Raw genomic sequence first — 15,044 nt, 5'->3', positions numbered from 1 at the left:
GGCACTTGGGGCAGTGGCCATTGCATACCTGAAAATAAAAAGAAAGTTCCATTGGTATGTCTGCTTTGCTGGCATGTAGATATCCAGCTGCTTCGTTACCCAGGTGGCCAAAAAGCTTAATTTGTGTGGTATTGCATGTTTTAAACATTTTAACCTCTGTTTTCCTTTTTAAAAAGAGATTCCTCCTGCTCTTACTGTGGAGAAAATCTTCATCAAAAAATTATTTTAGCAGCCGTTCTTCTAGTAGGCCTAGATTTCCCTGCTTGCAAAAAACAAGAGAGCCTTGAAGTCAGTGCAGGATTTAAGAATTGCATTACTAAAATTTGGAAATAGCTGCTGCAAGACACTTGAGGGACCAACAAGTAGATGCAGGGACTGAATGAGACTGAGAGCAACAAGAATAAAAAGCAAGTCAGAGCATGGTTCAGTGGGGTCTAGAATTCATATTGTTGATGAGTGGCGCCACAGCAAGGCAAAGCCACTTCCAGCTTGCCCAGGAGATGGGGTTGCGGGCTTCACGCCCACCCCACATGAGCGGGGGCTGGTCGCAGCCCCCGCGAGAGCAGGGGAATCCCGGCCGGGCCTGCCCCCCCAGCCGGCCAATCAGCTGGCTGGGGGGGGCATGGCCTGTCCTATTTAGGGCCGGCGCAGAAGGGGCTCGCCCTCTTTTCGCCGGCTAGCCCTCACGTTTTTTGCCAGCTGATCCTGTTGTCGTCGGAGCATTTCTTCTGCCACGTGGAGCTTCAGAACAGCAAGCACTAGCCTTTGCAGGAGCGAAGCTGCAGCTACTATTCTTCAGAGCATGGTTCAGTGGGGTCTAGAATTCATATTGTTGATGAGTGGCGCCACAGCAAGGCAAAAGCTGTATTTGATTGTGTGGAGATTTATAAGGGGATTCAGTGGCTGGTATGGGATCACTATGACTTTGACCTAGCAGACATTAAAAATCATAGAGAAAAAATAATCTGCAGCTTTCCAAATGCAGCTGCATAGTTGTTTCTGAAACTCCTTTCCTGATGATTTGCCCTCACATTTTGTGAAATCAGTTTGTATAATCAGTGAAAAGAAAAGGCACAACTACTGTAGGCATAATTCTAGGCTTTTGGTTCATTTCCCTTCCCCATTGTGAGGCTTGCTGTTGCAAAATTGTTTATAGTACAGTTAATTCTTGTCTGTTCTGTCCTGGAAAAGCCATATAAATGGAGACAGTCCATCTTTAAAACCACACTTTTCGTCTAGACGATTGTATTTATTTATTACTGATGCAAGTAGTTTTCAGGTTGCTGGATTCCCCTCCACCCCTTTCCCATTAAGCTCTTGTGGTTATTATTTCATAGTTGCTTTAGCCTGGTTATTCCTCCAGTTTTTCACACACAAGGAGGGATCAATTATTTTATGTGTTTGGTTTCTTTAAAAAAAAATTCTCATTGTTCCTGCAGCCAAGGGGTTTCCAGAGCAACGGTGTCCTTTTCCTATAGGTTTAATGCCTTTTTATTGGGCATAATCCTGCAAAAGTTGAGCACGTTTAATTTGCACTGATTTGGATGAAAGAGATTTAACACTTCAGTGTTCTGAGAAACAATTGCCTGTTTTCAGCTTTCATCCTACTTGCTTCTCCCTCTGAAATAAATAAGACTTGGGTATTTAATTTAATTTTCTCTGTGGTTTGACAGTGTCCCTATAAAAGTAATAACAGGCATTTGTACTTCCTTGTTTTTCATCTGCTTTTAAAGCTCTTAACATGGGGGATGTGAAACTGGTAACGACTACTAGGATCTCCAAAGCCACCTTGACCCTGGACCACTCCTCTCTAAAGTCTCCTGCTCCAACAGAAGCACCGGCGTTTACTTTACCTCCAAGGAATATCCGGGTGCCACTTGGAAGCACAGCCAGGTTTGAAGGAAAGGTAAGGCAAGCTTTCTAGGTGGGTGCTTGGGGCAAAGGGGGACAAGAAAGTATCCCATGTTGAACTCAGGAACATGGAGGGACATGTTCACAGCAGGAAAAAAGTACTCAGCAGGAGTACCATTCACCAGTGTTGTGCACTTGAGAAATTGGAAAACAGCCATTCTGAATTAATCATTTACCTGGCAAGAGCCTTTGGTGCACAATCTCAAATGACCTAAAGGTGTCTCTTCCTTGAATTAAATATATGTGTAAAAATAATATGATTGTCTACAATCTGTTATGAACAGCTCAAAATGAGCCCCACCAGTATGTGAAATAGTAGGCTGCTCACTATATGGTACTTTAATGTTTACGTTTGTATCCCATCCTTCCATTGAGCTCAAGGTGGCATCCACAAATGTGCATTACCTACACTATAATAAGCATTTGAGGTAGGTTAGGCTCAGACAGGGTATTCCTAGCTAGAGTCCACAGTGATAACCACTACACTGCTGTTTGCCCACGTGTGACTGTCAGCTAATCCTAACACTGAGTATTATGCTTTGCATTCGTGTTCTTTGGAAATATATGTACCAGCATATTTTGCCATATGAGGGTTTGTCATCATGGGTAATTTACTACTATACAAGTTTCATTCTCTGCTTTTGTAGACTGAAAACATGTAGGTTCAGACAGTGACTGGTCCAGTGTCATCCAGTGAACTTCATGGGTAATCAGAGGCCAACCTAAATTTGTTTTAAAATACCTGTCTGAAACTACTAGCAATGCAGCTTTTCCCACTGATGATATTCCCTATAAAAGTTACACAACCTGTCCATGATATGTACAGATGGAGTCATTATTTTATATATTGGATTTTTTTGTTTCAGTAGGTTATGCAATCACACCTTTGTATCCTAAATTGTCCAAGACATAACACTGTGTATGTGCTGTTCAAAACAACATCTCTTTCAATATTGCAGCAGCAACAACAGAGAAGTCCCTTTTAATAACTGGCTGCGGACCACTTGAATGGGGTATCTATTTCAACTAAGAGCTCTAGCTGCATGCATTTCACCTGGGCTATTCTTTGGCAGGTTCTACTGTTAATAAATGTGCCCTGTTTCAGTTTGCCACAGGTGCTTCTACACTTGAAGATGAAGAGCAAGTCTTTAAGAATAGTATCTAGTCCAGAATTATGTTTCAGAAAGTCTGAATAACATATATTCTAATTTTGGGGGGGGGGCAATTTCCACCAACACTTTGCTTTTCAAGCAAGCTGCAGCTGTTATTTCCTGCTAAAATACTAGCTCAAACTGTTTTGTATCCAACCAAATCATTGCAGGAGCCCAATGACTTTCACCAGCACAACCTAAGTTCCTTTCCTACTCTCTATATGCCCCTGTACGCGCCCCCCATCAACTGTAGGAGTTCCCCAACCTGTTCTGCTTTGTGAGCGGAAGTTGTTTCGCTTGTACAATGGCCTATTGGATTCACTCCTCTGATAAGTGTTGTGACGTGGGGTTTGTGATTTCAGCTCTCTTGATATAACATGCTGGAGACAGTTCTCTAGTAACACTTCTTTATTAAAGCAACAAGACTAAAGACTGGGGAGAGGAAAGCTACATTTATAGGAACAGGGAATTAGCAAGAAAGGATACATTTTGGAGGGAACAATATCAGGCAATCACAGTCCTGCCTTTTGGAGGGAACCAATAAGACAGAGGATCCAAATACAGCAGCTTAAATGAACCAATAGTAGCTGTACCCTCTGGAACCAAAAGGCAGTTACTTTACCCTAATGCAAATACAGACAATAATAATACAGATATAAAATCCTTTGACTCAATACACAACACCAAGTATGTGGAAATTAGTCCCATTTGACATTAATGGAATGTCTTCCAAATAATTTGTTTCCACTTTATTGAATGAAGGTCTGGGGGTTTTCCATATTTACTTTTATTTATTTGATGATTGCTGTTCTTCAGGTAAAACTTCTCAGGGCTGCTAAGAATTTTAAAACAGTAAGTCCATAAAACACTGGGTTGTATCCAGAGCTGTGCAAATAGAAGGCAAGCTCATGCAGTGGATTTTCGTCCTTCCCCCTTCTGCAGCTTCCTGAATTCTTCACAAACACCTCTTCATATGGTTGTGTGGGGAGGGACCTACCAAACATTGTGTCATCCAGTGCTCAAAATGGGAAGAGGAAATTACTTAAATGTGTGTGTGGGGGGGGGTTCCACTAGCTCCATTGTTTGGTAGCCCTCGCTAACTCTGGAGCAAGGTTAGATATCTTTGACTACCTAAAGTGGTCTAATAATGCTTCAAATGTATATGCTTCAAATGTATAATACAGATGGGATCTGCAGTAAGAGATCAGCACAAAGGCTTCAAGCTCAGATCTTTGCTTGCTCTATTGGATTTCTGTTTATGTGGAGAATTTTTTAAAAAACATATCTTGCTCTCTGTATTCTATTTGCTTACTCTGCCTGTATGGAAAGACCAGGTGTGATTATGTCTAAGGTGGGAATTTGACTTGGGATTGCCACATTTGACCAAGTTTGTTTTTAATTTGATTGATAGCATTTACTGAAGTGCAGCTGTTACGGTACCTATAGCTATACAGTATAAAGTTTTCTATCAGAAAAATAAGGAGCAGATGCTTTGATGGATGGTTACTGATACTTGGCTTAATCACACAATATAAATATTAAACTCTACTTGGGCTAAAGCAAAAATGGCTAGACAGGAGATTTTCTTCAAAGAACTCTTCTGTACTGGAATTTATGTTATCAGAAAGAACAAACATTTTGAGACTCCAAGGCAGGATATAAAGTTGATATTGTAAAGATCTTATATTCTCATTTTAAAAGCCCTGATAAAAACCCCACAGAATCTGATCTCTGTTATTTTTCCCAGTGTACAGTATATGACAAAATAATTTGCATGGAAGCAGAACTTGAAAGAGAAGAAAAATGCAGAAGTTAAAGTGACGTCATAAATCCAGGGCAACTGAAGTAGAGGTGAAGAACAAAATACTGTGTATCTTTCAAAAAAAGCAAAAACCAACAATCTTTCTGATAACATGGATAGTTTCTTTTTAAAGCAAGATGTGTAGTGTGTCTTTTTCTTCATTAAGAAATTTCTCCATGAATTTACTAACAATAAAAGGAAATGTTTTGTGTTATTCCATGTAGAACATGATGTTGTCTCTCCCTAAATCCTGGCCCCTGGGAGGGGGAATTGTTTTCATTTGTTACTATGTTATTTTTGTGTTTCTATATTGTAAACCGTCCTGTGATTCTAGGATGAAGGGCAGTATAGAAATTTAATAAATAATAATAATATGCTTCTGAGCTCTTTGTAACTGTGCAGAATAAGGGAGTGGGGAGCTCATGACCCTGAGGCTCATGCATGTAATGCTAAACCACAGTTTAGTGTTACATACAAATTAGATCAGTGCATATGAAAGTGCAAAAATGACCTCCACAAGAGACACAAGGTTTTTAGCTATGGCCTGTCTGCTTCCTTGATATTGGGAAATTCTTATTGCTGATATTTTAGATGACAGAACCATGGTAAGTTGCCTTATGGATGTCCAGTACAGTGGTACCTTGGTTTACGAACTTAATCCGTTCTGGAAGTCCGTTCTTAAACCAAAGTGTTCTTAAACCAAGGTGTGCTTTTCCATAGCAGCGGGGGACTCAGTTTACAAATGGAAAACACTCAACAGGAAGCGGAACATGTTCTGCTTCCAAGGCAAAGTTCATGAACCAAAACACCTACTTCGGGGTTTGCAGCGTTCTTAATCCAAGTTGTTCCTAAACTAAGCTGTTCTTAAACCAAGGTATCAACTGTATCATCTTCTTTAAACTACTGTTGTCAGTAATAGGAGCATTAAATGTAGGGATGCCAGCTAGCCACTGTTTTACTGGTCCTGCTACCTCACAATGACGGGTACTTTTTAAAAGGACTGGTTGCAGACAACTAAAAAAATTTTTTTTAAAAAAATAAATCTGACTGCTTGCTTCCAGCTTTGAGTGGGCAGCAGACCAATGCCCAATAGAAATTACAACTCTAGGGGATTTTTAAAAGATTACTGTATAGACAATGTGCATTCTGTCCAAGGAAAGAGAAATTTAAACCTTGTGGTTTCAAGGGAAGTACTGCAAAAAAAAAAAAAAGCTAGGAAAATGACCACTAGTCCATAGTGTCTAGAAGCGAGAGCTGGGTCTGATACTATATTCCAGGTAAAGCATTTTGGAAGAGTCTTTAAATCAGCAGAAGAATTTTTGTTTGTTTGTGTGTAATATTTCTTTAGAATGGACCTGTGAAAAGGCACCATTCTTTAGAATTTACAAGTGCAGCCTGCTACAAAGTTTTCTATTTTCTCCCTTAATGATCAATTGGTGTTCTGTTCCCAGTCATCACCACTTGGCAAAGTGAGATCACTATTAGAACTGAGATCACTATTACCTATTTTTCCTAAAGGTTTTTGTACTTTTGAAAACCTTGATGTGCCCTGAAGCTTGACGGTACCTTCTTCTTGCTTGTGGGTTGTGTTTTGTTGGCTACACAAACAACGGCACACGCAGCTGTACATTGGAAATAGAGGCATTCTGATCTATGTTTGTGCTCTCTGGCATGGGTGATAGCTTTAACTCCCTCTAAATCAGTAGGCTGTTGAGAACTTGATGCTAACCAGAACAAAGCTATCTTTGCAATACAGGCATTCTTTTGAAGTGTATCAGGAAATGGGAAACCTTACACTGCTCTGAACCTGTGCCTGATATTAGGGCTGCATGTTGTCTCTGCCATGTCTCAGGAGAAAGACAGTAGCCTGGCTGTATGAGGAGGTATGAAGATGATGAACATGGTTCTTTTTCCAGTCTAAAATTCATTTGTAATTCATTTATTTATTAGTTTGCTTAGTTTAATTATAACTTTTCTGGAGAGGGGGTACTTTAAGGAACCAGTGTCTCATTTATGCAACTGTGAGACATTTTTGATTCCTGCATAGGAAAAACAGAAAAATTCTAATGAGTACGAAATCTGGTGTATAGCCCTTGCTGTCAAATAATTAGTGTGCCTGTACTGCAAAAAGCTGGGTTACCAGAAGCCACTAGTAAATGATTTCTCAGTGCACTTAAAACATAATGCAATCCTCACCTTATTGTTCTTATAGTCCAGGACACCAACAGATGTTGCAAGAGAACCAGTATTATGGCACAGGTTTATAGCAGGCCCACTATAGGGACCCACTAAGCACTTTGAGAGAAGACATGCTTCAGCTGTGCTTTAAATGCAACCTGTGTACAACAGCAGTTCCCAAACTTTTAAAGTCATAGAGTTGTTAGTTGATGTTTTATCATATAGCAAAATTTTGATACAAACTTATTTTTCCCCATTGAAAGTCATTAAAAATGGAAGTTAAGTATTGTTTTCTCAAAACACTAGTGTTGCACATACATATCTTTGGCATAAGGACAATATTTTCACCTAGCACCTACATAGACACTGAACCGAATGACAGTAGTATTGATGATGGAGGGTACTTTTAAGCATTTGGACATGTTAAACATCAAGTTTCACTTCATTCAAAATGTTACATTCCCCACTAATTTCAGAGAAATAAGGAACTTACTTAACTACGTAAACAAAAACCAATAACAAAAAACAGTAAGGCAAAACATTTGAGAACGAATTCAAAGCAGGTATTGTAAATCAACAGTATGTTACATACATACATATGCTAGTTAGAACTTTTTTTTACAGTTGCAAAACCAAAAATGTCACTTGGCGTTGAAAAAGAACGATAAAGTATAGCTTGGGAACTTAGATTCTAATGAGAGGTATGGGACTGTTTTGATTTGCACAATGTGGCTATCACTGGTTAAATTTGGGACAGCTGCAACCAAATACCTGGCTCTGCATTGAGGCATGATCTGTAGTTTGTTTTAGTAGCTAGATAGGCAGAGAACCCTGATTGTACAATAACAGCCCCTCTTTGAACGACTCTTCAATATGCACCCTCATTGGTTGTGATGCAGCAGGAGGCTAGGAGGTGCATAACTTCAGTGATGGCACCCTGGCTGTGGAATACTCTGCCTAGAGAGGCTCATTGGTGTGAATCTTGCTGTTATTTGGTTCCAGGCAAAGGCCTATTTATTTCTCTAAGACTTTTATTATGTCTTAGCTTTAAGTCGTTTTTATGCACTGCAAATGCTGTATACATGCTTTTATTGTTGTAAAACATTACCTTTCTTGTTTTGAGCCACCCTGATAGTTGCCTGTAAATACCCTGGGTTGCCTGTAAATACTGAATTGCCTGTAAATGCTAAATTGCCAACCTCACATCACAGACTAAGAGATGACAGCTAATCAAAAGCCACCAGCAGAGTCCATGGCATGATGAGATTTAACTGGGGAAACCTTTGGTTCATAAAGCAGTCTTAGCCACCATGTTACACTAGGAGCTCAAGATCTTTATGCCTACTGAAGAACTTCGTAAAGCTTGAAATCTTGCAAAATTTATTTGATCTTTAGTAAAGATATTTTTTTAATTTAAACCTAACAACATTTCAACAGGGACATTGTGATTAAACTATCCATTCCAAAAAGGGACAGAAGAACCCCAATTTTACAGCATAACACAACAGCTTATTAGTTTCTTTCTTGAGTTGCTTCTGGTGATTTTTTATTTATTTTTTTGTCCTAGTGGGTTTTGCAATACAAACCTGCTGTTGTTCTTCAATAATCTCTCTTCCTGTGCCAGAGGCTTTTCCTGAAATGAATACTTGAGCATATAATAATTTTCCGGACAGATTCCTGAACTGATTTGATAAGCACTGAAAGTAGTTCCTGGATTATTTGCTGTGCTGATGCTTGGAAATAGCTTGTACTGAAGGACCTAACCTGCAAACATTCTTTTAGAAATTTCATAGAAAATATGTGTGGAAAATTGCAGGTGCCCTGGGCAGCTCCTCAAGTTTCACTTGGAACTAATGCTATTTTATTTCACAAATTTAAATATGTCATGAGATAGTGCAGGCATGCAATTTTTGTCATCCACATTTAAGCATTATAAATTTCTAATGCCTGTTATATATTCTCCAGTAATTCACAGGTTAATTTTGGTTAAAGGCATTCTTAGTCTAATGTCTGACAGCTTTGCCCTTCTCTGAATGGGCAAAGTATTCCAATGTGCGTTCCCATAGACAATTGACATAGCTAGTCAACAACTCTCATGACCTGGTATCATGTGATGTTGCTTTTTAATGGGGGAGAATCCAGCAGCTAGCTGGAAACACAAAGTGGGAAATGCTGCAGAAATATAGGCACAGATTTTGCTCAGCCCTACTTTCTTTTCAGGGTTGGTCAAAGGAGGGTATAAAAGTTCCACCTGTTCAAAGGATTGCATAAATAAATGACATACTGCCGAGAGCTCTGTAATGCTTAAAAAGGAAGATAGATGTTGCCTGCAGCGTAATGATTTATCATGACAGTTTACCAAAAAGTAACCTTTTGCTATAATTCTGTCTGAGACTTCTGCTAAAAACACAAAAGAGCATTTTTAATGTCTTGCATCTATGTGTCCATTATGAAGACATGCATTTCCCTCCAACAACCTTCTTGCAACTCAATTCTGAAAAATCTGGTATTCTGAAGGGACACAATTCTGTGATAAAGACCAAGCAAGCCCTATTTGGGAACAATTGAAGTCCTGTGCCTTTTAATATTATATATAACACTTGATTCTACAGCAATCACTGAGCATTATAACTGTAGAAATGTGAAAACATGAGAGATAAAAAGATCCTATACACCTTCGGAAAAAATAGGATTTCTCTACAGTATTTGCCTTCTGTTTCAGGAAATTGAAACTTTTTGCCCTTCCATATAAAATAAAACAAGTGTTTTTAATTTGCAGGGCACAATTGTATGAGAAGTATTTTTAAAGTGGTACCTGAGTGCTTTAATATGTAAAACTGCACACCTCTCAAGTGGAGTGTCATGAGTTGTCTTACATCAGTAGTGACATTGAACAGCAAGATTTATTTCTTTTATCGGATTTGTACCCAATTTTTCCAGCAAGCAGACAAGTTGACGTGCCTGGGGAGAGTATCTCATTTTATCTTCATTATAGCCTGTGAGGTAAGTTAGGTTGAGGTAATGGTGACTTGCCCAAGATTACCCAGTGAGCTTCTTGACAAAGCAGGCATTTGATCCTAGATCTTCCTCGTTTAGTAAACAAACTTGGCTCACCAAGTTGCAATTAGTTGTGTTAGATGGACAGGGAATTAGGCATTCCGAGCAGCAACCACAAGTTGCAGCAGAGGTATAACCAGGATAGGAGAGGCGTGTGTTCCTCGAAGTTGAAGGATTACAAGTGTGCAATCTGTACATTTAACCTATGTACAAATTCTCAGATCTTCTTTGTTCCATATGCAGGTTTAGGGTTACATGCGTATGCCTTAAATTGGCACTGACACATTGGTGGTATTCAAGTGCAGATGAAACATTTGCACAATTAAGGACTAAAGTTGAATATTTTTCCATCTCAAGGTGTCCCAGCCTAATCTCTAAATATGCATAGTGGAAGCTTAGTTAGCTACACCTCAACATCTTGATGTTGCTATCCTTATTTGAGAGTAATTCAGCATTGCAATATGGTGATATTTCCATCAGGGCAAGCATTTGGGTTTGCCAAATGGAACGATCCCTCCTCTCCTCCCCCTGTGTGCTGCTTGGGGGGTTCTCTGGAACCACCCAATATACTGTAATTTTTCGCAGAAGGAAACGGGAAGACAGTTGTGCAAGCAGACGTCCTGGGGCAGGGCTTCTGATGGGACTCATTAGTGGAATCCCACACATTTATTAATGCATATTCATTCCAGTTTTGCTAAAAAGCACTTATTTAATAGTGTATATTTAGTTGAGTCAATATGTCACATCTGACTCCTACTTGCATGCGGTGATGACACATGACTTTGGGCCCTGAAACCATTGGGTGCATCCTCCTCTGGGGCAAATCCTAGACAAGCATTGTGGCCAATGTATTATATTTTTATTGTATTTGTATGCAACCAATTGCCATCTGTTGTAATTATGAAGATAGCTGACTGTAAAGCAGCCAGGGAAGGAAAGTTGGAGGAAGTAGGAAGTAGAAAATTTAAGTGTGGAGGAAGGAGTGGCCAAGGCGAATGCATCTGTGGTAGGGTCAGCTGCTGAGCCAAGTAAAGAAGGCAAGAAAAGAAAGGTTAGAGGTGATGAAAGCCTAAGGAAGGTGTTGGATGAGATGATGTTGGCAATGGAAAGTGGGATTGTGTACCTGGAAGACAATATAGAGAACAATGGAGCAAAGCTAATTGTGAACAGGAAAAGGATGTCAGAACTAGCACTTGCTTGGAGACTTGAGCTTTGCCGATCATCATAGCTATGTTTTCTTGTACATACTTACCATTTGTTAAGAATCTCTTTCTAATTGCTGAATAATATAAGAGAATCTGGATTACACCAATTCCAAATCTCCAGCTAACTCCATTGTAATAATGATCCTATGCATACATTTTCCGGAACATTTTTGCTATCTCCTTTATTTGTGAGGACAGAAAAGTACTATAGTTCTAAAATGTTGTTTTGTCTTAGGACAGACAATTCAAAGCATGTGCAGCCACTTTTAATAGAATACTGAAATAGATGTTTTTGCTGTGTTCAGATTAATGTGCCATGGTGACTAATGGTAGAATCAACTTCTGTGCAAGAGCCCTACCAGTTTCTTGTAAAGAAACCTGGAAAACAATAAGACGATTGTCAACAATATGATTTGCAGCTGCTGTCTGCTTTTCTGCTAACAGACCATGTCTTTTGTAGATAGCTCATAAATACTTCACTGTTGGGAGTACTATAAATGTTGGCTTAGTTGGAGCTTCTCCACTCATCCTTGGAGTAATTTTTGTGTTTATTGGAAAAGCCACAGCTTCCACAGTGGTGGTTCATTGCTTTGGCTTCAGGGGCTTTCCAAATGGACCTATTTTTCCTCTGCTGTTGCCATTCTCCTGCATTTTGTCAGTTCATTCATCTGTTACCTTAGTTAATGATGTGGAGTTTCTGTTACTTTATATGAGATGAGAGTGAAAAGCCATGAGGTGAGAGCATAGGATGTTCCCTTCACATTAAGTTACTTGAATAAGGTACTGCAGTAGATGGGCCAGGTAAAATAGAGCACGAGGGGACCAGTAATTAAGATTATAAAAGTCATTTGAGGCTATCCCAGAGAGTTTGTCTTGTCTCTGTTTCTTGCAGTAGAAATAGCCAGACTCCCTGTGGGTAGACTAAGGTTTTTAGCAGAGGCCTTTTCTGGGTAATACATTGTCCCTAAGCATATTTCAGAGCAATTATGTTTTGATAAGTACACAAATTGTGACCTGGCCTGACTAGCCTTCCTGATTGCCATTGAAGACTATGGTTTTTGTCCTATTGTATGATCAGGCCAGGAGCAACAAGAGGCAGAGCGTTCTTGATGGCTGGTTTTCCTTCCTTTGAAAATCAGTTGCATTTTTAGATAGTGGTTGAAAACTTTTTAAAATATATGATCTGTGGGTTTTTTAAAAAAATACTTAAGGCCCATGGTTTTAAAATCTAAATTGTTAAAAATATTGTTTATGAGTTATGATTGAGATGAAATGCCCTCCTACTTTGCTGCTCCACCTGTGGGCGGTGAAATGGGTGGCATCCCTCCACAAACAGCTGCCATTTGTTCCTCTAAAGGTTCATCAGGGTGACACTACATGATGTGTGGTGTTTCTGTTAGAAAGATTTCTGTGTACCCATGTCATCATTCAGGGGCTGGGTGAGTTGGGTGAGATAGTGGCTGCCAGGAAGAATTGTGGTGGCAAAGGTATGCCTCCTGAGGATGTTCTTTCAGGTTTCAGACAAACAACCCCTAAACATGGGTGTTCAAAATAGCCATTGTGGCTAATAGATCTGTTTTCCATGAATGTTACTAGCCTATGGACTCATTACCTAAAATAGATGGATAAATCAATGCAGCAAAATTTACTTCCATTTGCAATGAAAGGGAAACAGAGCTAAGAGTTCCATGGGATGAAGTCCTAAAGCACACAGTTAAAGATGAGGTAGAGTCAGGCTACTTAGATACAGTGTTGACTAATAATTCAATAATGTTCTGATTTTGAGGGATTTTGTTAAAGACATTGCTGAAATTTTTCCTTTGCTACTTTGGATTGCTTGGGGGAAGATCTCAGTAGTGGCATTCTTCAAATGTGAACTCCCAGAGCAGTGATTTATTAGCACTGCTTACATATGGAATAAGAAACTTAAGCAATGCCAGATGTTGAGTCAAAATATGACAGCTTATGCTGCAAGCTGAAGCATGCATTTGATCCTCTCTCTTTCAATGCATGGATGATTTTGAATGAGATACGAGTTAATTCTCCTTTTGAGTTGAATGATGATGTTAATCTAAGCCACCTAGGATTCTAGACCAGGCATTGTTAAGCATTGGGAGCCATGTTAGAACATAGGTAAATAGCCTCTTACCATATTTTGTTGCTATCAAGCATGCCGTGATTTTGTCGTCTGCCATTTCTGGTGTCATACTGAATCTGGAATTTGATTGAAAACTTTAATGGATACTTAAGACTCATTGATGACAGTGCGTGTTTGCAATAATTTGTGTGGTTTCCAAACATTGAGCAATGAACATAACTATTGAATGAAGACATTTATTATTTTGTAAGAAGAGCCCTAGGTGTTACTAGTCTCAATTGGGCAAGTTTTCAGATTCATGGGTTAAGGTAGGAAATCCCAAGAACTGAAAACCACAATAGGTTAGAGGCAATTCACGTGTCATCTGGGACACTGCCTCTAAAGATTAACTTTATATCCATGGTGGATTTCTTTATTTATCATTATTAATATGTAGCTTCATAAAAAATATAAGCAGCTTACACAAAATGATACAAGATATTCATTAAAATTCCAATAAAAGCCGACCTTAAAAGGGTTGACAACTGAACGTTTTAGTGTAACCATGTGATTATAAAGTCAGCATTGCAAGCAAGACAAAAACTCTCATACACTTGGGGATATATAATTTGTAAAGCTTTGCAAACTCGTTCTTGATTGGAGCTTGAGAAGGGTAATAAAAAGGATCATGGTGTTCAGAATGGAAGAAACTCACCTTCTTATGACATTGCATGTTGTACTGGTAATGGTACAGCATGTCTTGCTACTCTTCATTGGGCTTCTGAGCAGAAATTTACTGCAGGAGTTCAAGGTCTATGTCATTTAAATAGGTCTTGAAATATTGTAACTAGCTTATATGTGTTTAGCCTACTTCTGGTTTCAGGTTAGACCAGAAACAGTTTGTTGTGGATGTGGGTTGAAAATATATCAAGATTCTTCCATTATCTGAGTCTGTACAAACCAAGGCATTGGTGCTGTCATTTATTGAAGAAGAAAGAACAGTTGCAAAATATTCAGAGAAAGCCCTAGTAGCTTTTTGAGGGGACTTTTTAATGTTCTGTGGAACTTTCACTCAAGTTTACAATGCTCACTGAATTCAGGGCCAATTCAGACATTACGTGGCTGGCTGGATGTTCTACATATCCACAATGTGTTTCCTGCTGAACAGCTTAATACCAAAAAGGATATGAGTATCTGTAAACCTATTAATATTACAGTGGTACCTCAGGTTAAGTACTTAATTCGTTCCGGAGGTCCGTTCTTAACCTGAAACTGTTCTTAACCTGAAGTACCACTTTAGCTAATGTGGCCTCCTGCTGCTGCTGCACCGCTAAAGCACGATTTCTGATCTCATCCTCAAGCAAAGTTCTTAACCTGAAGCACTATTTCTGGGTTATTGGAGTCTGTAACCTGAAGCATATGTAACCCGAGGTACCACTGTACTACAATTTATTAAGGTCCCAGAGCAGGATACAACAGTTAAAACACAAGAGTCCATAAAATTGGGATGCTGCAGTTGGCTATAACTCAGTCCCTGTCACATATGCATTATGTGTTCACACTTACTAGTGGAGACAGGTTAGACAAATCAGCATGCAATGTGAATTGGTCCTTACTTGGAAGTAAGCTGCATTTCAATCTTTGTTCCTTTCTTTTGGGTGAAA

The 15,044-nt window shown here is 39.2% G+C and overlaps 1 protein-coding gene across 4 annotated transcripts in view; it reads left to right on the top strand.

Annotated features, from left to right (window-relative positions):
* MYLK (myosin light chain kinase) overlaps window positions 1-15,044 on the top strand; it is a 181,723-nt gene that overhangs the window by 44,122 nt on the left and 122,557 nt on the right. For all 4 annotated transcript variants that reach the window (XM_081188192.1, XM_081188193.1, XM_081188190.1 and 1 more), the window contains one exon: window positions 1,734-1,906. In XM_081188192.1, coding sequence (XP_081044318.1) covers window positions 1,742-1,906 — 165 coding nt within the window. In that variant the 5' untranslated portion in view covers window positions 1,734-1,741. Of the gene's footprint in view, window positions 1-1,733; window positions 1,907-15,044 lie in introns of those variants that run through there.

This window comes from Podarcis bocagei (genome assembly GCF_964188305.1).
Source record: "Podarcis bocagei genome assembly, chromosome: 1".
Classification (NCBI taxonomy): Eukaryota; Metazoa; Chordata; class Lepidosauria; order Squamata; family Lacertidae; genus Podarcis; species Podarcis bocagei.
Note: the sequence above shows the minus strand (reverse complement) of the source record. Positions and strands in the feature narration are given on the sequence as shown.